Source organism: Erythrolamprus reginae, unplaced genomic scaffold (assembly GCF_031021105.1).
Source record: "Erythrolamprus reginae isolate rEryReg1 unplaced genomic scaffold, rEryReg1.hap1 scaffold_194, whole genome shotgun sequence".
Classification (NCBI taxonomy): Eukaryota; Metazoa; Chordata; class Lepidosauria; order Squamata; family Dipsadidae; genus Erythrolamprus; species Erythrolamprus reginae.
In genome coordinates this window covers 5,001-26,561 of record NW_027248573.1, presented here as the reverse complement: position 1 = coordinate 26,561, position 21,561 = coordinate 5,001, and the positions used below count along the sequence as shown (strand labels likewise).

Genomic DNA, 21,561 nt, shown 5'->3' with positions numbered 1-21,561 from the left:
TAAAATCGAATAGATTTCTTTTTGCCTCCGCAAAATTCCGGACGAGACCACCGGAGGGCAGGTTTCTATATTTAGCAATGCTGAATCAGGCATAGCGGGGTTAATTTGATGGCGGGACCTTCTTTGTGGCGGCCCCGGCCCTCTGGAACCAACTCCCCCCAGAGATTAGAATTGCCCCCACCCTCCTTGCCTTTCAAGATTGCTCCCCCATTCCTTTGATGTAGCAAACCCGCATCATCGGTTGTTAATATTAATAAGGCGTTAATAATAAAGATATCGGATAATAAAATTAAAATCCAATAGATTTCTTTTTCCCTCCGCGAAATACCGGACGTGACCACCGGAGGGCAGCTTTACTATCATTAACAATGCTGAATCAGGCATAGCGGGGTTAATGTGATGGCGGGACCTTCTCTGTGGCGGCCCCGGCCCTCTGGAACCAACTCCCCCCAGAGATTAGAATTGCCCCCACCCTCCTTGCCTTTCAGGATTGCTGCCCCATTCCTTTGACGTAGCAAACCTGCATCATCGCTTGTTAATATTAATAAGGCGTTAATAATAAAGATATCGGATAATAAAATTAAAATCCAATAGATTTCTTTTTGCCTCCGCAAAATACCGGACGAGACCACCGGAGGGCAGGTTTCTATCATTAACAATGCTGAATCAGGCATAGCGGGGTTAATGTGATGGCGGGACCTTCTCTGTGGCGGCCCCGGCCCTTTCGAACCAACTCCCCCCAGAGATAAGAATTGCCCCCACCCTCCTTGCCTTTCAAGATTGCTCACCCATTCCTTTGATGTAGCAAACCCGCATCATCGCTTGTTAATATTAATAAGGCGTTAATAATAAAGATATCGGATAATAAAATTAAAATCCAATAGATTTCTTTTTGCCTCCGCAAAATACCGGACGTGACCACCGGAGGGCAGTTTTTTATAATTAACCATGCTGAATCAGGCATAGCGGGGTTAATGTTATGGCGGGACATTCTTTGCTGCGGCCCCGACCCTCTGGAACCAACTGCCCCCAGAGATTAGAATTTCCCCCACCCTCCTTGCCTTTCAAGATTGCTCCCCCATTCCTTTGATGTAGCAAACCCGCATCATCGCTTGTTAATATTAATAAGGCGTTAATAATAAAGATATCGGATAATAAAATTAAAATCCAATAGATTTCTTTTTGCCTCCGCAAAATACCGGACGTGACCACCGGTGGGCAGTTTTTTATAATTAACCATGCTGAATCAGGCATAGCGGGGTTAATGTGATGGCGGGACATTCTTTGCTGCGGCCCCGACCCTCTGGAACCAACTCCCCCCAGAGATTAGAATTTCCCCCACCCTCCTTGCCTTTCAAGATTGCTCCCCCATTCCTTTGATGTAGCACACCCGCATCATCGCTTGTTAATATTAATAAGGCGTTAATAATAAAGATATCGGATAATAAAATTAAAATCCAATAGATTTCTTTTTGCCTCCGCAAAATGCCGGACCTGACCACCGGAGGGCAGGTTTCTATAATTAGCAATGCTGAATCAGGCTTAGCGGGGTTAATGTGATGGCGGGACCTTCTCTGTGGCGGTTCCGGCCCTCTGGAACCAACTCCCCCCAGAGATTAGAATTGCCCAAATCCTCCTTGCCTTTCAGGATTGCTCCCCTATTCCTTTGATGTAGCAAACCTGCATCATCGCTTGTTAATATTAATAAGGCGTTAATAATAAACATATCGGATAATAAAATTAAAATCGAATAGATTTCTTTTTGCCTCCGCAAAATTCCGGACGAGACCACCGGAGGGCAGGTTTCTATAATTAGCAATGCTGAATCAGGCATAGCGGGGTTAATTTGATGGCGGGACCTTCTTTGTGGCGGCCCCGGCCCTCTGGAACCAACTCCCCCCAGAGATTAGAATTGCCCCCACCCTCCTTGCCTTTCAAGATTGCTCCCCCATTCCTTTGATGTAGCAAACCCGCATCATCGGTTGTTAATATTAATAAGGCGTTAATAATAAAGATATCGGATAATAAAATTAAAATCCAATAGATTTCTTTTTCCCTCCGCAAAATACCGGACGTGACCACCGGAGGGCAGCTTTACTATCATTAACAATGCTGAATCAGGCATAGCGGGGTTAATGTGATGGCGGGACCTTCTTTGTGGCGGCCCCGGCCCTCTGGAACCAACTCCCCCCAGAGATTAGAATTGCCCCCAGCCTCCTTGCCTTTCAGGATTGCTGCCCCATTCCTTTGATGTAGCAAACCCGCATCATCGCTTGTTAATATTAATAAGGCGTTAATAATAAAGATATCGGATAATAAAATTAAAATCCAAAAGATTTCTTTTTGCCTCCGCAAAATACCGGAAGTGACAACCGGAGGGCAGGTTTCTATCCTTAACAATACTGAATCAGGCATAGTGGGGTTAATGTGATGGCGGAACCTTCTCTGTTGCGGCCCCGGCCCTCTGGAACCAACTCCCCCCAGAGATTAGAATTGCCCCCACCCTCCCTACCTTTCAGGATTGCTTCCCCATTCCTTTGATGTATCAAACCGCATCATGGCTTGTTGATATTAATAAGGCATTAATAATAAAGATATCGGATAATAAAATTAAAATCCAATTTAACAAGTAATTTCTTTTTCTGTCCGCAATATGTGACCACAGGAGGGCAGTTTTCTATAATTAACAATGCTGAATCAGGCATAGCAGGGTTAATGTGATGGCGGGACCTTCTCTGTGGCGGCCCCGGCCCTCTGGAACCAACTCCCCGCAGAGATTAGAATTGCCCCCACCCTCCTTGCCTTTCAAGGTTGCTCCCCCATTCCTTTGATGTATCAAACCGCATCATGGCTTGTTGATATTAATAAGGCATTAATAATAAAGATATCGGATAATAAAATTAAAATCCAATTTAAAAGGTAGATTTCTTTTTGTGTCTGCAATACGTGACCACCGGAGGGCAGTTTTCTATCATTAACAATGCTGAATCAGGCATAGCAGGGTGAATGTGATGGCGGGACCTTCTCTGTGGCGGCCCCGGCCCTCTGGAACCAACTCCCCCCAGAGATTAGAATTGCCCCCACCCTCCTTGCCTTTCAGGATTGCTCCCCCAATCCTTTGATGTAGGAAATCGCATCATGGCTTGTTAATAATAATAAGGCATTAATAATAAAGATATAGGATAATAAAATTAAAATTAAATCTAAAAAGTAGATATCTTTTTGTGTCCGCCATACGTGACCACCGGAGGGCAATTTTCTATCATTAACAATGCTGAATCAGGAATAGCAGGGTGAATGTGATGGCGGGATCTTCTCTGTGGCGGCCCCGGCCCTCTGGAACAAACTCCCCCCAGAGATTAGAATTGCCCTCACCCTCCTTGTCTTTCAGGATTGCTCCCCCAGTCCTTTGATGTATCAAACCGCATCATGGCTTGTTGATATTAATAACGCATTAATAATAAAGATATCGGATAATAAAATTAAAATCCAAGTTAAAAAGTAGATTTCTTTTTGTGTCCGCAATACGTGACCATCGGAGGGCAGTTTTGTATCATTAATAATGCTGAATCAGGCATAGCAGGGTTAATGTGATGGCGGGACCTTCTCTGTGGCGGCCCCGGCCCTCTTGAACCAACTCCCCCCAGAGATTTGAATTGCCTCCACCTTCCTTGCCTTTCAGGATTGCTCCCCCATTCCTTTGATGTAGCAAACCCGCATCATCGGTTGTTAAAAATAAAGATATCGGATAATAAAATTAAAATCCAATTCTGTAGATTTCTTTTGGCGTCCGCAATACCGGATGTGACCACCGGAGGGCTGTTTTCTATCCTTAACAATGCTGAATCAGGCATAGCGGGGTCAATGTGATATCGGGACCTTCTCTGTGGCGGCCCCGGCCCTCTGGAACCAACTCCCCCCAGAGATTAGAATGGCCCCCACCCTCCTTGCCTTTTGTAAGCTACTGAAAACCCACCTCTGCCGTCAGGCACGCGGCAATTCTAGAATGTTCCTGGAATTTTCTAGAATTTTCCGGAATTTTGTAGTATTTTCTGGAATTTTCTGGCCCTGCCCCCCCCCCCAGCCTCCCCCCCCCCCATGCGGGCGTCGTGCGTGTGTTGGGAGCGTCGGCCTCAGTGCAGGAGTGAAAACCGCGCGAGTTTCCTCAGGGTGGGATTGAGTGGTCGCTCTTGTGCCCGCTAGAAGCGCGCAGGGTTCGAGACGCTCGCGGGCAGCCGTGCCGACCGGGAGCAGCAGCCCGAGCGCAGGGGAGGCCGAGTCCGCTGTGGCCGAGGCGGCCGAAACCAGCATGGAGGAGGAGGCGGCGGCGGCTGCGGTCATCACGGCGGCCATGCGGCAGGAGAAGGCGCGCCTGGATGCTGAGGGCCGCGAAACGGAGCGGCGGAGGCCGGAGGAGGTGCGGGGCCCGAGCACTCGGAGGGGCTGGGACGGGGCTCCAGGGCGGGAGGAGGCCCGGAGAGACTTCGTAGTGGTTTCATTTATTTTAATTCTCTCAAATGAAACCGGGATTGAGCGCCTCAACTTTCCCTCCAGAAACGAGGGAATTGTCTTCACGCAGCCTCGGAGCTTTGTGTGCCGCCAAATACGTACTTGACTTGACTTGCATTTATTCCACTTCGACGACGCCCAGCAAGTGAATGAAATAAAATAAATGCTTCTCCATTTCCCCCTTGCGTCGTTTTTCCCCTCGAGGAGAGAGCAGCAAGGGGGGGGGGGGCACCTGGGCAGCCTGCAAAAAGGGCTTCGGTTTTAGATGTTTTTCCCCCCTCGCTAAAATTTTGTCCCCCAGCTTTATTTGTGGTCCAGGATTTTTTTGGTACACAATAAATTCAGAGATCCATCCCCTCCGCCCAAATTACTACTAGTAGTACTAGTACTACTATGACTACTACTACTACTACTAGTAGTAGTAGTAGTAGTAGTATTTATTGCATTTATATCCCACCCCTCTCCAAGGACTTAGGACAGAATTTAAAATTCTTGTAAAAAGCATGCAAATAAAATTAAACCTCCTTTAACTCCCCCAAACTGCCTGCAAGCCTACATTTTTCCCTGCCTTGCTGAAAGTTGACATCTAATGTTAGAAATGTGGGAAATTTATTGTTTATATTTATTTATTTATTTATTCATTCATTTATTCAGTCAATCACCCACAACATAAAGTAATACCTCAGCCAACCTGGCCTATGTATGAAAACGTGTGTTTGCCTGTTTGAATGGGGCTGATTGATTTTTAAACATGGGGTTTAGATTAACTACTTGTAAATTTAATTGGATTAGGATATATAGATAGAAAGAGAGATAGATAGATAGATAGATAGATAGATAGATAGATAGATAGATAGATAGATAGATAGATAGATAGATAGATGAGGACTGGGGCGGCTTAGCACCCCAGTCATCCATCCATCCATCCATTCATCTATCTAATCTAATCTAATCTAATATATAATATGTTCCAAGCTGCCCCAGTCCTCACAGAGGGGCGGCATATAAATCCAAATAAAATCACAATCGTGATTGACAGGGAGGAATTATATATTGGCAAATAGAAAATAAATCAAATCTGATGTACTCGGAACACCCTCACCATATTACAACAATATAACATGTTTATCTGACACTGTATGTAGAAAATTCAGAGCCAAACAGCTGCTCTGGATGAGTAGCTGCTTTGGTTGAATAAAAGGCTGTATTTCCAGTGGGTCCTTGAAGGAAAGAGTAGGGATGAACTATTCTTTAATTGGTGAAAGATAATACAAATGTTTATATTTCCAATAGCACGTTCAGTTAATGTCGATATTTATAATTGATTACTTTTTTCCTCCTCACAGGCTTACATGAATAGGGACAGAGATTGAAATGAGATGCGCTACAAGAGACTTCAACACTTTCTTGAAAAAAGCAACATCTACTCAAAGTTCTTGCTGACTAAGATGGAACAGCAGCAATTGGAGGTGAGCAGCATTTAAAAATAGAAGCTAGATATATGGAATCTGTCTAGTAATGCATTTCAGATAAAGCTTCCATAATATCATTTGTCATTGGAATTAAAAACATCTAGGTTCTGGTCATTTTTATTGGATTTCACGGCATAGTTTTGGCCTAATATAAATGAGTCCACCTGTGTTTGTGTAGATACACAACACCCACAAATTCACGCATACATGACCGAAGGCTAGTTTGGCCTACAGGTTAAGTGGCGATCTGAATTCCAGTCCTGCCTTATGCAGGCAAGCCAACCACAGTCATTCTCTTTCGGCTTAGGAAGAAGTAATTGGCAAACCACTTCCAAACACTGGGCTAGAAGACTTGTCCTTATAGTTACCAGGACTCAAGACAGACTCAAGCGTGTCTTCACGCAAGAGTTCACGTAGCCATAGCAAGCTGATGCTGAGCTGCTATTTTTGAACTAGAGTCAGAAAGAACCACCTTTGCCAGACCAAGCCTCGAATACAGCTCATCTGTCTGGAACCCCCACCGCATTTCCGACATAAACACTCTAGAAAACATCCAGAGATATTTTTTTAGAAGAGCCCTCCACTCCTCCACTCGTAACAGAATACCCTACGTAACTAGACTTACAATCCTAAGTTTAGAAAGCTTAGACCTACGTCCCCTTAAACACGACAACCAAAGCCCATAAAATCATCTGCTACAACGTCCTTCCCGTCAAAGACTACTTCAGCTTCAACCACAACAACACACGAGCACACAACAGATACAAACTTAAAGTAAACCGCTCTAAACTTGACTGCAGGGAATACAAATTTAGTAACCGAGTAGTTGATGCATGGAAGTCACTACCAGACTCTGTAGTATCATCTCTTAACCCCCAAAACTTTACCCTTAGATTATCTACTTTTGACATCTCCTGATTCCCAAGAGGTTAGTAAGGGGCGTGCATAAGCGCACCAGCGTGCCTTCCATCCCCTGTCCTAATGTTTCTAGTACAGTATCCTGTATATAAATATTATTATATCTTTGTATACCACCAATCCATACTTGACAAAACAAACAAATAAATAAAATAAATAGATGTAGCACCATATCTAATCCATACACAACTACTTATGCTTAACAGGACGGTCAACTTCTTTCAACTTTTTGTAAGCCAGCTATTGTGGCCAAGAAGTGGAGCTCTTCCCTCACTATCGGGAGTTTGTGAGTTTGATCCTAGGTAGAAGCAGACGTAGGGTCTCCCGCTTGGACTAGATGACCTGTAAGGTCCTTCCAACTCTTAATCCGTTAAATTCTTAAAAATAGAGTTTGAAAAAAGTCAAACAGCTTTCACTCCCCCCTCGAACATTCTTAAGCTGTCATGACACTACTGAAATAAGGGCCACAGAACGAGGAGACGCAGGGGCTCCATTTCACAGGCTTTCCGGTCTTATCCCAACGCACATTACAGGATTGTGTTTACGTATGATTCCCGGGAACAGTATTCTGATTAAACAGTTTCTATTAATTGGCCTGGCTTTAATTTTTTCTCATTTTTCAGCAGTTTAACTCCTTAACCAGCAGCTAAACTCTAGGTTTTGTTGTTGTCACAAAGCCTCTGGTTCGTGGCCTTGTTATCTTGCCTTCCAGTATAAGCAGAACAAAGTTTCATCCTAACGTCCAATTGCATTGCTGTTCTACTATGACACCCTTGATTCTGACTTTCTGTTCCTACGCGTTCTCTCCTGGGTTGATAACAAAGTATAAATTATATACCGCTCCAAAAAAAATAAAGGGAACACTTAAACAGCAGAATAGAACTCCAAGTAAATCAAACTTTTGTGAAATCAAACCGTCCACTTAGGAAGCAACACTGATTGACAGTCAATTATACAGGCTCTTGTGCACATTCAACTTTGTACAGAACGAAGGGTTCAGTATTTCATTCATTCAGATCTAGAGTGTGTTATTTGAAGGTTCCCTTTATTTTTATTTTTTGAGCAGCGTACTTTATAAAGTATAAAAAGATGTTGAGACTTTGGGAAAGGTGCAGAGAAGGACAACTAAGAAGATTCAAGACCTGGCGGCTAAAACACAGGAAGAACGGTTGGAGGATTTGGGTTTGGCTAATCTAGAGAAAAGAAGGATTAGTGGGGACATGATAGCAGCATCCCAATATTTGAGAGGCTGCCATAAAGAAGAGGGTATCAAATTATTCCCCAAAGCACTGAAAGGCAGGACCAAAAACGATGGAAACCAATCAAAGAGAAGCAACCTGGCATTGAGAAACTGCCTAACAGCGAGGATCGAGGGTGCTTTAGGGAAGAAGCGACTAGCCTGAAACGGTATAAGATTTCCTGCTTGAGCAGGGGGCTGGATTAGAAGACCTCCAAGGTCCCTTCCAGCTTTATTCTGATTCATGCTAGGGAAAAAAAATCATCTAAGTGAAATTGAATCTCTCATTCCTAAACCTCTAAGGCAGCAATTTGTTTGTTTATTTCTTTGTAAAATTTATACGTACCCAACTTCACATTGGACTCTGGGCGGCTTACAATAAAAACAATAGCGAACCTTTTTTGGTTCTCGTGGCAAAAGGGGGGGGAGGGTGCGTGCCCATACCCATAATCCCATGCATGGCTCCCAGCACGCGATGGCACAGCCTTTGGGGAGGGGGAAAACGGCCTCCCCCACCCCACCCTGGAGGCTGAAACAGGATGTATCCTGACTCCCACTAGGCCCAGAAGGCCCAACTGGTGCACCAGACCTGAGCCTGCGTGTCCACCCATATGACTCCATGTGCCACTTGTGACACGTGTACTATAGGTTTGCCATCATGGCTTTGAGGTATTTGCTATTAAAATGAAAATAGTCTCAAATGCCAAAGTAGAGAGGTACATCAAATTTTGAAGTTCACTTGTCTGTGCATAAAAAACGATTGATTTGTAAAAAAGTTAGGGTTAGGGTTAGGGTTAAGGTGATGGCGGGACCCAGGGGAAGAGCCTTCTCTGGCGGCCTCGGCCCTCTGGAACCACCTCCCCCCAGAGATTAGAATTGCCCCCACCCTCCTTGCCTTTCAGGATTGCTCCCCCATTCCTTTGATGTAGCAAACCGCATCATCGCTTGTTAATATTAATAAGGCGTTAATAATAAAGATATCGGATAATAAAATTAAAATCCAATAGATTTCTTTTTGCGTCCGCAAAATACCGGACGTGACCACCGGAGGGCAGCTTTCTATCATTAACAATGCCGAATCAGGCATAGCGGGGTTAATGTGATGGCGGGATCTTCTCTGTGGCGGCCCCGGCCCTCTGGAACCCACTCCACCCAGAGATTAGAATTGCCCCCGCCCTCCTTGCCTTTCAGGATTGCTCCCCCATTCCTTTGATGTAGCAAACCCGTATCATCGCTTGTTAATATTAATAAGGCGTTAATAATAAAGATATCGGATAATAAAATTAAAATCCAATAGATTTCTTTTTGCCTCCGCAAAATACTGGACGTGAGCACCGGAGGGCAGGTTTCTATCATTAACAATGCTGAATCAGGCATAACGGGGTTGATGTGATGGCGGGACCTTCTCTGTGGCGGCCCCGGCCGTCTGGAACCAACTCCCCCCAGAGATTAGAATTTCCCCCACCCTCCTTGCCTTTCAGGATTGCTCCCCCATTCCTTTGATGTAGCAAACCCGCATCATCGCTTGTTAATATTAATAAGGCGTTAATAATAAAGATATCGGATAATAAAATTAAAATCCAATAGATTTCTTTTTGCCTCCGCAAAACACCGGACGTGACCACCGGAGGGCAGGTTTCTATCATTAACAATGCTGAATCAGGCATAGCGGGGTCAATGTGATTATGGGACCTTCTCTGTGGCGGCCCCGGCCCTCTGGAACCAACTCTCCCCAGAGATTAGAATTGCCCCCACCCTCCTTGCGTTTCGTATTGGATTATAATTGTACACTGTTTTATGACTGCTGTTTTATGACCGCCTTGAGTCTTCACAGAGGGGCGGCATATAAATCCAATAAATAAATGATTAAATAAATAAATAAATAAGTAAGTAAGTAAGGATGATGATGATGATGATGATGATGATGATAATTTTCTTCATGGCTCCTGTATTCTATATTTACTTCTTTATTAAAATCTTATGATTGATATTGTATTGGCAGTTCTGTGTTAGCAAATACTTCAAAAGAAAAGGATTTAGGCGTAGTGATTTCTGACAGTCTCAAAATGGGTGAACAGTTTGCTTGGCTGCATAGCTAGAGGTATAATAAGCAGGAAGAGGGAGATTATGATCCCGCTATATAGAATGCTGGTGAGACCACATTTGGAGTACTGTGTTCAGTTCTGGAGACCTCACCTACAAAAAGATATTGACAAAATTGAACGGGTCCAAAGACGGGCTACAAGAATGGTGGAAGGTCTTAAGTATAAAACGTATCAGGAAAGACTTCATGAACTCAATCTGTATAGTCTGGAGGACAGAAGGAAAAGGGGGGACATGATCGAAACATTTAAATATATTAAAGGGTTAAATAAGGTCCAGGAGGGAAGTGTTTTTAATAGGAAAGTGAACACAAGAACAAGGGGACACAATCTGAGGTTAGTTGGGGGAAAGATGAAAAGCAACATGAGAAAATATTATTTTACTGAAAGAGTAGTAGATCCTTGGAACAAACTTCCAGCAGACGTGGTAGATAAATCCACAGTAACTGAATTTAAACATGCCTGGGATAAACATATAGTATCCATCCTAAGATAAAATACAGAAAATAGTATAAGGGCAGACTAGATGGACCATGGGGTCTTTTTCTGCCGTCAGACTTCTATGTTTCTATGTTTCTATGTTTCTAACAGGCCATCACAGCCTTTCTTAACTGGGTTTTTCTTTCTTTCTCTCTTTCTCTTTCATTCTTTTCTTTTTCTTTCTTTCTTTCTCTTTCTTTCTCTCCTTCCTTCCCTCCTTCCATTTCTTTCTTTCCCCCACTCTCTTTTTATTTCTCTTTCTTTTTTTTCTCTTTCTTTCCTTCTTTCTTTCTTTCATTTCCTTTTCTTTCTTTCTTTCTTTCTTTCTCTCCTTCCTTCCCTCCTTCCATTTCTTTCATTCCCCCTCTTTCTTTTTATTTCTCTTTCATTCTCTTTCTTTTCTCCTTCTGTCCTTTCTTTCATTTCTTTTTCCTTCTTTCTCTCTTTCTCTTTCATTCTTTTCTTTCTCTTGCTTTCTTTCTTTCTCTCTCTTTCTTTCTCTCCTTCCTTACCTCGTTCCATTTCTTTCATTCCCCCTCTCTCTTTTAATTTCTCTTTCATTCTCTTTCTTTTCTCTTTCTTTCCTTCTTTCCTTTCGTTTCTTTTTCTTTCTTTTCTTTCTTTTTCTTCCTTTCTCTCTTTCTCTCCTTCCTTTCCTCCTTCCATTTCTTTCTTTTCCCCTCTCTTTTTAATTCTCTTTCATTCTCTTTCTTCTCTTTCTTTCCTTCTTTTTTTCATTTTTCTTTCTTTCTTTCTCTCTTTCTCTTTCATTCTTTTCTTTCTCTTGCTCTCTTTCTTTATCTTTCTCTCCTTCCTTCCCTCATTCTATTTCTTTCTTTTCTCCTCTCTCTTTTTATTTCTCTTTCATTCTCTTTCTTTCTTTCGTTTCTTTTTCTTTCTCTCTCTCTTTCTCTTTCATTCTTTTCTTTCTTTTTCTTTCTTTCTCTCCTTCCTTCCCTCCTTCCATTTCTTTCTTTTCCCCTCTCTTTATTTGTCTTTCATTCTCTTTCTTTTCTCTTTCCTACTTTCTCTGTTTCTCTTTCATTCTTTTTTTCTTTTTCTTTCTTTCTTTCTTTCTCTTTCTGTCCTTCCTTCCCTCATTCCAATTCTTTCATTCCGCCTTTCTATTTTTATTTCTCTTTCATTCTTTCTTTTCTCTTTCCTTCTTTCTTTCTCTCTTTCTCTTTCCTTCTTTTTTCCCTTTCTTTCTTTCTTTGTTTCTATTTCTTTCTCTCCTTCCTTCCCTCATTCCATTTCTTTCTTTCCCCCTCTCTTTTTATTTCTCTTTCATTCTCTTTCTTTCCTTCTTTCTTTCATTTCTTTTTCTTTCTTTCTCTCTTTCTCTTTCATTCTTTTCTTTCTCTTGCTTTCTTTCTTTCTCTTTCTCTCCTTCCTTTCCTCCTTCCATTTCTTTCATTCCCCCTCTCTATTTTTATTTCTCTTTCATTCTGTTTCTTTTCTCTTTTTTCCTTCTTTCTTTCTTTCTCTCTCTTTCATTCTTTTCTTTCTTTCTTTCTTGTTCTTTCTCTCCTTCCTTCACTCATTCCATTTCTTTCTTTCTCCCTCTCTTTTTATTTCTCTTTCATTCTTTCTTTTCTCTTTCTTTCCTTCCTTCTTTCTTTCTTTTGTTTCTCTTTCTTTCTCTTTCATTCTTTTTTTCTTTCTCTCCTTCCTTCCCTCCTTCCATTTCTTTCTTTCCCCCTCTCTTTTTATTTCTCTTTCATTCTCTTTCTTTTCTCTTTCTTTCTTTCTTTCGTTTCTTTTTCTTTCTTTCTCTTTTTCTTTCATTCTTTTTTTCTTTCTCTTGCTTTCTTTCTTTCTCTTTCTTTCTCTCCTTCCTTCCCTCCTTCCATTTCTTTCTTTCCCCCTCTCTTTTTATTTCTCTTTCATTCTCTTTCTTTTCTCTTTCTTTCCTTCTTTCTTTCTTTTGTTTCTTTTTCTTTCTTTCTCTCTTTCCTTCTTTTCTTTCTCTTGCTTTCTTTCTTTCTCTTTCTGTCTCTCCTTCCTTCCCTCTTTCCATTTCTTTCCTTCCCCCTCTCTATTTTTATTTCTCTTTCATTCTCTTTCTTTTCTCTTTCCTTCTTTCTCTGTTTCTCTTTCATTCTTTTTTTCTTTCTCTTTCTTTCTTTCTTTCTTTTTCTTTCTTTCTGTCCTTCCTTCCCTCATTCCATTTCTTTCTTTCCCCCTCTCTTTTTATTTCTCTTTCATTCTCTTTCTTTTCTCTTTCTTTCTTTCGTTTCTTTTTCTTTCTTTCTTTCTCTCTTTCTCTTTCATTCTTTTCTTTCTTTCTCTTTCTTTCTCTCCTTCCTTCCCTCCTTCCATTTCTTTCTTTCCCCCTCTCTCTTTTTATTTGTCTTTCATTCTCTTTCTTTTCTCTTTCTTTCCTTCTTTCTTTTGTTTCTTTTTCTTTCATTCTTTTTGTCTTTCTTTTTCTTTCTTTCTCTTTCTCTCCTTCCTTCCCTCGTTCCATTTCTTTCATTCCCCCTCTCTATTTTTATTTCTCTTTCATTCTCTTTCTTTTCTCTTTCTTTCCTTCTTTCTTTTGTTTCTTTTTCTTTCATTCTTTTTTTCTTTCTCTTTCTTTCTTTCTTTCTCTTTCTTTCTCTTCTTCCTTCCCTCGTTCCATTTCTTTCATTCCCCCTCTATTTTTATTTCTCTTTCATTCTCTTTCTTTTCTCTTTCTTTCCTTCTTTCTTTTGTTTCTTTTTCTTTCTTTCTTTTTCTTTCATTCTTTTTTTCTTTCTCTTTCTTTCTTTCTCTTTCTCTTCTTCCTTCCCTCATTCCATTTCTTTCTTTCCCCCTCTCTCTTTTTATTTCTCTTTCATTCTCTTTTCTCTCTTTCCTTCTTTCTTTCGTTTCTTTTTCTCTCTTTCTCTCTTTCTCTTTCATTCTTTTCTTTCTCTCCTTCCTTTCCTCCTTCCATTTCTTTCATTCCCCCTCTCTATTTTTATTTCTCTTTCATTCTCTTTCTTTTTCTTTCTTTCTCTCTCTTTCATTCTTTTCTTTCTCTTGCTTTCTTTCTTTCTCTTTATTTCGCTCCTTCCTTCCCTCATTCCATTTTTTCTTTCCCTCTCTCTCTTTTTATTTCTTTCATTCTCTTTCTTTCTTTCCTTCTTTCTTTTTCTTTCTCTTTCTCTTTCATTCTTTTCTTTCTCTTGTTTTCTTTCTTTTTCTTTGTTTCTCTCCTTCCTTCCCTCCTTCCATTTCTTTCATTCCCCCCTCTTTATTTTTATTTCTCTTTCATTGTCTTTCTTTGCTCTTTCTTTCCTTCTTTCTTTCTTTTGTTTCTTTTTCTTTCTTTTTCTTTCATTCTTTTTTTCTTTCTCTTTTTCTCTTTCTTTCTCTTCTTCCTTCCCTCCTTCCATTTCTTTCTTTCCCCCTCTCTCTTTTTATTTCTCTTTCATTCTCTTTCTTTTCCCTTTCTTCTTTCTTTCATTTCTCTTTCTTTCTTTCTTTCTTTCTTTCTTTCTCTCTTTCTCTTTCATTCTTTTCTTTCTCTTTCTTCCTTTTTCTTTCTCTCTTTCCTTCCCTCCTTCCATTTCTTTCATTCCCCGTTTATATTTTTATTTCTCTTTCATTCTCTTTCTTTCCTTCTTTCCTTTTTTTCCTTTTTTTCTCTTTCTCTCTTGTTCTTTCATTCTTTTTTCTTTCTCTTGCTTTCTTTCTTTCTCTTTTTTTCTCTCCTTCCTTCCCTACATTCCCCCTCTCTCTTTTTATTTCTCTTTCTTTCATGCTTTTTCTTTCTCTCTTTTACCTTCCCTTCCTCTATTTCTTCTTTTCTTTCTCCTTCCTACATTCTTCTCTCCCCCCTTCCTTCAGTCCGTCCTCTCTTACTCTCTCCTTTCATAAGTTTCCTTCCTTCCTCTGTTCCTGTCCATTCCTCCTTTCTTTCCTTCTCCTTCCCTCCCTCCATTTCTTGCTTTCCTTCTCCTTCCTCCCTTCTTTCCCCCCTCACTCCCTTCTTTCACTCCTTCCTCTCTTGCTCTCCCCTTTCACACCTTTCCTTGCTTCCTTTGCACCCTTCCTCTGTTCCTGTCCCTTCCCTCTTTCCTTCCTTCCCACCCTCCGTCCATTCATTCACCCATTCCTCTCTTGATCGCCTATTTTACCCTTCCTTCCTTCCTTCTTCTTTCCTCCCTCCCTCTCATTTCTTTTTCCTTCTCCATTTCTCCTTCCTTTCTTATTTCCTTCCTTTCTCCCTCCCTCCCATTTCTTTTTCCTTCTCCATTTCTCCTTCCTTTCTTATTTCCTTCCTTTCTCCCTCCCTCCCATTTCTTTTTCCTTCTCCATTTCTCCTTCCTTCTTCCTTCCTAGCTCGCCCTCGCCTTTCTTCCCTTCCTTCCAGGTGGGAGTGCCCCCTCAAGACATCTGCCCTACTGCTGGTGCCCTGCTTTTTCTCTCCCCTCGTCCTTTCCAGCTCCTCGCCAGTGGCTGCCGGGTGTGGGATCCCCCTCCCCTCGCTAGAAAGCACATGGTTTTGTCAACAAGGCCTCTTCCAAGAAGGGAGAAGTGTCAAGGAGCCGTAAATAAGCCACGCTCCGCCTGACCGATGCCAGGACGCTGTTTCTTTCCCTCGCCGCTCCCGCTTCTTTCTTTCTCCTGGACGAGTCCAAACAATCGGCTTAAGCCAGTTCCTGAAATAGCCTATGGCAGTGCTTCCCAACCTTGAGAACCTGAAGATATCTGGACTTCAACTCCCAGAATTCTGCAGCCAGCATTCCCTGGCTGGGGAATTCTTGGAGTTGAAGTCCAGATATGTTCAGGTTGCCAAGGTTGGGAAACACTGGGCTATGGGACCGCCTCGCTTGGCGTAAAGCGGGAAATGATCCCCCGGGGATGGAGTGGCTTGGCGACTTAAAGTAGTTTTACAATGGCGGGGCCCCCAGACACTTAGGATTGTTGGGGTTGGGGTTGGGGGGGTTGTTGGGGTTGGGGGTTGTTGTTGGGATTGTTGTTGTTAGGGTTGTTGTTGGGGTAGGGGTGGGTTATGGGTTGGGGTTAGTTTTCGGGTTAGGGTTAGTTTTAGGGTTAGGGTTATCATTAACAATGCTGAATCAGGCATAGCAGGGTCAATGTGATTATGGGACCTTCTCTGTGGCGGCCCCGGCCCTCTGGAACCACCCCCCCCCCAGAGATTAGAATTGCCCGCACCCTCCTTGCCTTTCAGGATTGCTCCCCCATTCCTTTGATGTAGCGAACCGCATCATCGCTTGTTAATATTAATAAGGCATTAATAATAAAGATATGGGATAATAAAATTGAAATCCAATAGATTTGTTTTGGGGTGCGCAATACCGGACATAACCACCGGAGGGCAGTTTCCCCATTATTAACTATGCTGAATCAGGCATACCAGGGTCAATGTGATGGCAGGACCTTCTCTGTGGCGGCCCCAGCCCTCTGGAACCACCTCCCCCCAGAGATTAGAATTGCCCCCACCCTCCTTGCCTTTCAGGATTGCTCCCCCATTCCTTTGATGTAGCGAACCGCATCATCGCTTGTTAATATTAATAAGGCATTAATAATAAAGATATGGGATAATAAAATTAAAATCCAATAGATTTCTTTTGGGGTACGCAATACAGGACGTGACCACTGCTAGTCCCCCCCACGCTAGCCCCCCCCAAGCTAGCCTCCCCCTAGCCCCCCGCTAGCCCCCTTGCCAGCCCCCCCGCCAGCCCCCCTTGCCAGCCCCTCGTGGACTAGCGTGGGGGGGGCTAGCGTGGGGGCGTAGCAGGCTGGGGACTAGCAGGCTAGCCTGCCCCACGCTAGCCCCCCCCCGTGCAAGCCCCCCCCATGCTAGCCCCCTCCCGCTAGACCCCCCACGCCGGACCCCCGCACCAGCCCCCCACGCGCCAGCCCCCACGCGCCAGCCCCCCCACGAGCCCCCCTCACCAGCCCCTCGCGTCAGCCCACCCCGCGCCAGCCACCCCCGCAGCAGACCCCACCCGCGCCAGACCACCCCGTGCCAGGCCCCCCGCGAGGTCCCTGCGGCAGCCCCCGCGGCAGCCACCCCGCGGCAGACAAACCCCACGCCAGACACCCCCCGCTCCAGACCCTTGCGCCAGCCCCCCTGCGAGCCCCCCCCGCCAGCCCCCTCGCCAGCCCTCCTCGCGTCAGCCCTTTGCGCCAGCCCCCCCCGCACCAGCCACCCCGCGCCAGCCACCCCGTGCCAGCCACCCCCGCGCCAGGCCACCCCGCGCCAGCCTCCCCCGCGCCAGCCCCCCGCGCCAGACAACCCCCACGCCAGACACCCCACGCTCCAGACCCTTCCGCCAGCCCCCCCGCCAGCCTTCCTCGCGCCAGACCCATGCGCCAGCCCCCCCTCGCCAGCCCCCCCTCGCCAGCCCCCTCCGCGCCAGCCCCCCCCCCGCGCCAGACACCCCCCCGCGCCAGCCCCCCTGCGCCAGCCCCCGTGCCAGCCCCCCCTGCGCCAGCCCCCCGCGCCAGCCCCCCCCCGCGCCAGACCACCCCGTGCCAGCCCCCGTGGCAGGCCCCCGCGGCAGACCCCCGCGCCAGCCCCCCCGCGCCTGACAACCACCACGCCAGACACCCCCTGCTCCAGACCCTTGCGCCAGCTCCCCCGCCAGCCCCCCTGCGAGCCACCTGGCCAGCCCCCTCGCCAGCCCTCCTCGCGCCAGACCCCCGCGCCAGCCCACCCCCCCGCTTCAGGCCCCCCCGCGCCAGCCCCTTTGCGCCAGACACCCCCGCACCAGACATCCCCTGCGCCAGCCACCCCTGCACGAACCACCCCGTGCCAGCCACCCCCGCGCCAGCCCCCCCCGCGCCAGCCCCCCCATGCAAGCCCCCCTCCCCGTGCAAGCCCCCCGCAGTGCCAGCTCCCCCCATGCTAGCCTCCTCCCGCTAGCCCCCCACGCCGGACCCCCGCACCAGCCCCCTCCGCGCCAGAGACCCCACGCGCCAGACCCCCCACGAGCCCCCCCACGAGCCCCTCGCGTCAGCCCCCCCGCGCCAGACATCCCCTGCGCCACCCACCCCTGCGTGAGCCACCCCATGCCAGCCACCCCCGCGCCAAGCCACCCCCTGGCAGCCCCCCCGCGCGAGCCATGCCGCGCCAGCCCCCCCCGCGCCAGCCCCCCCCGCCAGCCCCCTGTACCAGACCCCCCCGCACCAGATTCCCCCACGTCAGGCAATCCCGCGCCAGCCCCCCCGCGCCAGACACCCCTGCGCCAGAACCCCGCGCCAGCCCCCCCGGGGAAGCCCCCCTGGCAGCCCCCCCGGCAGCCCCCCTGCTAGCCCCCCCGCGCCAGCCCCCCCGCGCCAGCCAACACGTGCCAGCCCCCCACGCCAGCCAACACGCGCCAGACACCCCCGCGCCAGGTCCCGCGCGCCAAGCCCCCCCGCGCCAGCCCCCCGCGCCAGCAGCCCCTCGCGCCAGACCCCCGCGCTTGACCCCCTCCGCGGAAGCCCCCCTGGCAGCCCCCGTGCCAGCCCCTCCCGCGCCAGCCCCCCCGCACCAGCCCCCTGCGCCAGCCAACACGCGCCAGACACCCCGCGCCAGACACCCCTGCGCCAGACCCCCCGCGAGCTCCCCACCGCCAGACCCCCGTGCCAGACACCACGTGCCAGACACCACGTGCCAGACCCCCGCGCCAGCAGCCCCTCGCGCCAGACCCCCGCGCTTGACCCCTCCGCGCTAGACCACCCCACGCAAGGCCCTCCCAGGCCCCCCGCTTTTTCTGTCCGTTTGAAAGGAGCGCTTGCGAAGTTTGGAAAGGCCACGACCCCTGAATCCACATTTCCCCACAAAACAGCTGGTCCCTGCAAACCTTTCATTCCTAGGGTTGGGGTTGGTGCTGGGAAAATATAGACACGTCATAGAAACACCGAGATAAAGGCCCAAAAAAAAGGTGGGCTGACAGGGAGGGGAGGGATAGCTAACAGCGCTAGTGCTCTGCTATGGAAGTCAAGACTTTACAGGATCGAATCCCACCAAGGCAGAATAGAAGCTAGCTCCCCCTGCTAGCCTCCCCCTAGCCCCCCGCTAGCCCCCTTGCCAGCCCCCCTTGCCAGCCCCTCGTGGACTAGCGTGGGGGGGGCTAGCGTGGGGGGGACTAGTGTGGGGGGGCGTAGCAGGCTGGGGACTAGCAGGCTAGCCCCCCCGTGCCAGCCCCCCCTGTGCCAGCCCCCTCCCGCTAGACCCCCCACGCCGGACCCCCGCACCAGCCCCCCCTGCGCCAGACCCCCCCGCGCCAGACCCCCCCCACGAGCCCCCCTCACCAGCCCCTCGCGTCAGCCCACCCCACGCCAGACCACCCCGTGCCAGGCCACCCCGCGGCAGCCACCCCGCGCCAGACAAACCCCACGCCAGACACCCCCCGCTCCAGACCCTTGCGCCAGCTCCCCTGCGAGCCCCCCTCCGCCAGCCCCCCTCGCCAGCCCTCCTTGCGCCAGCCCTTTGCGCCAGCCCCCCCCTGCACCAGACACCCTGCGCCAGCCACCCCCCGCACCAGCCACCCCCGCGCCAGCCCCCCTGCGCCAGACATCCCCCGCGCCAGCCCCCCCCGCGCCAGGGATCCCCGCACCAGCCACCCCCCGCGTCAGCCACCCCCCGCGCCAGCCACCCCCGCGCCAGCCCCCCCTGCGCCAGACATCCCCCGCGCCAGCCCCCCCCGCGCCAGGGATCCCCGCACCAGACACCCCCCGCGCCAGACACCCCTCACGCCAGACACCCCCCCGCGCCAGCCCCCCTCGCGCTAGCCCCCCTGCGAACCCCCTTGGCAGCCCTCCTCGCGCCAGCCCCTCGCGCCAGCCCCTTGCGCCAGCCCCCCTGCGCCAGCCACCCCCCGCGCCAGCCACCCCCCGTGCCAGCCCACCCCCCGCGCCAGCCACCCCCCGCGCCAGCCACCCCCGCGCCAGCCACCCCCGCGCCAGCCCCCCCCGCGCCAGCCACCCCCGCGCCAGCCACCCCCCGCGCCAGCCACCCCCGCGCCAGCCACCCCCGCGCCAGCCACCCCCCCGCGCCAGCCACCCCCCGCGCCAGACACCCCCCCGCGCCAGACACCCCCCGCGCCAGACACCCCCCGCGCCAGACACCCCCGTGCCAGACATCCCCCGCGCCAGACATCCCCCGCGCCAGCCCCCCCCGCACCAGCCACTCGCGCCAGCCCCCCCGCGCCAGACACCCCAACGCACCAGCCACCCCCGCGCCAGCCCCCCTGCGCCAGACACCCCCCGCGCCAGACACCCCTCGCGCCAGACACACCCCGCGCCAGTGCCCCTCGCGCCAGCCTTCCTGCGAACCCCCTCGCCAGCCCTCCTCGCGCCCGCCCCTCGCGCCAGCCCCTTGCGCCAGCCCCTCGCGCCAGCCCCCCCGCGCCAGACACCCCCACGCCAGACACCCCCCGCGCCAGACACCCCCGCGCCAGCCCTCCTGCGCCAGACATCCCCCGCGCCAGCCCCCCCCCGCGCAAGCCCCTCGCACCAGCCCCCCCCGCGCCAGACACCCCCGCGCCAGACACCCCCGCGCCAGACACCCCCGCGCCAGACACCCCCGCGCCAGACACCCCCCGCGCCAGACACCCCCGCGCCAGACCCCCCGCGCCAGCCCCCCGCGCCAGACACCCCCCGCGCCAGACACCCCCGCGCCAGACACCCCCCGCGCCAGACACCCCCGCGCCAGACACCCCCCGCGCCAGCCACCCCCCCGCGCCAGACAGCCCCCGCGCCAGACACCCCCCGCGCCAGCCACCCCCGCGCCAGACATCTTCCGCGCCAGCCCCCCCGCGCCAGCCCCCCCGCGCCAGCCCCCCCGCGCCAGCCCCCCCCGCGCCAGACACCCCCCGCGCCAGCCACCCGCCGCGCCAGCCACCCCCGCGCCAGACATCCCCCGCGCCAGACATCCCCCGCGCTAGCCCCTCGCGCCAGCCCCCCCCGCGCCAGCCCCCCGCGCCAGCCACTCGCGCCAGCCCCCCCGCGCCAGCCCCCCCGCGCCAGACACCCCGCGCCAGACACCCCGCGCCAGACACCCCCCGCGCCAGACACCCCCGCACCAGCCCTCCTGCGCCAGACATCCCCCGCGCCAGCCCCCCCCGCGCCAGCCACTCGCGCCAGCCCCTCCGCGCCAGACACCCCCGCGCCAGACACCCCCGCGCCAGACACCCCCCGCGCCAGACACTCCCCGCGCCAGACACCCCCGCGCCAGACATCCCCCGCGCCAGACATCCCCCGCGCCAGCCCCCCCCGCGCCAGCCCCCCCCGCACCAGCCACTCGCGCCAGCCCCCCCGCGCCAGACACCCAACGCACCAGCCACCCCCGCGCCAGCCCCCCTGCGCCAGACACCCCCCCGCGCCAGACACCCCCTCGCGCCAGACACACCCCGCGCCAGTGCCCCTCGCGCCAGCCTTCCTGCGAACCCCCTCGCCAGCCCTCCTCGCGCCCGCCCCTCGCGCCAGCCCCTTGCGCCAGCCCCTCGCGCCAGCCCCCCCGCGCCAGACACCCCCACGCCAGACACCCCCCGCGCCAGACACCCCCGCGCCAGCCCTCCTGCGCCAGACATCCCCCGCGCCAGCCCCCCCCCGCGCAAGCCCCTCGCACCAGCCCCCCCCGCGCCAGACACCCCCCGCGCCAGACACCCCCGCGCCAGACACCCCCGCGCCAGACACCCCCGCGCCAGACACCCCCGCGCCAGACCCCCCGCGCCAGCCCCCCGCGCCAGACACCCCCGCGCCAGACACCCCCCGCGCCAGACACCCCCCGCGCCAGACACCCCCGCGCCAGACACCCCCCGCGCCAGACACCCCCCGCGCCAGACACCCCCCGCGCCAGACACCCCCCGCGCCAGACACCCCCCGCGCCAGACATCTTCCGCGCCAGCCCCCC

The 21,561-nt window shown here is 51.0% G+C and overlaps 1 protein-coding gene and 1 long non-coding RNA gene across 2 annotated transcripts; both read left to right on the top strand.

The window, feature by feature from the left end:
* Positions 1-4,205: 4,205 nt before the first annotated feature.
* On the top strand, positions 4,206-6,091 carry LOC139155984 (uncharacterized). Its single transcript, XR_011557147.1, has 2 exons — positions 4,206-4,417; positions 5,856-6,091. It is a non-coding gene; the product is annotated as an uncharacterized lncRNA (long non-coding RNA).
* A 2,703-nt stretch (positions 6,092-8,794) lies between these two features.
* LOC139155985 (uncharacterized) lies at positions 8,795-19,439 on the top strand. The gene is made up of 5 exons (XM_070731366.1): positions 8,795-8,805; positions 16,536-17,472; positions 17,587-17,720; positions 18,060-18,420; positions 18,879-19,439. Exons 1-5 carry the CDS (start codon positions 8,795-8,797, stop codon positions 19,437-19,439), a joined length of 2,004 nt encoding a protein of 667 aa, XP_070587467.1.
* The last annotated feature ends 2,122 nt before the right edge of the window (positions 19,440-21,561 follow it).

Bases quoted from the DNA above. Each gene is read 5' to 3' on its own strand.
- LOC139155985 (XM_070731366.1), top strand. The intron at 17,473-17,586 runs GTGCCAGCCACC...TCCTCCCGCTAG, and splicing joins ACCCCTGCACGAACCACCCC to CCCCCCACGCCGGACCCCCG. The intron at 17,721-18,059 runs GTGAGCCACCCC...CCCCCGCGCCAG, and splicing joins CCTGCGCCACCCACCCCTGC to GTCCCGCGCGCCAAGCCCCC.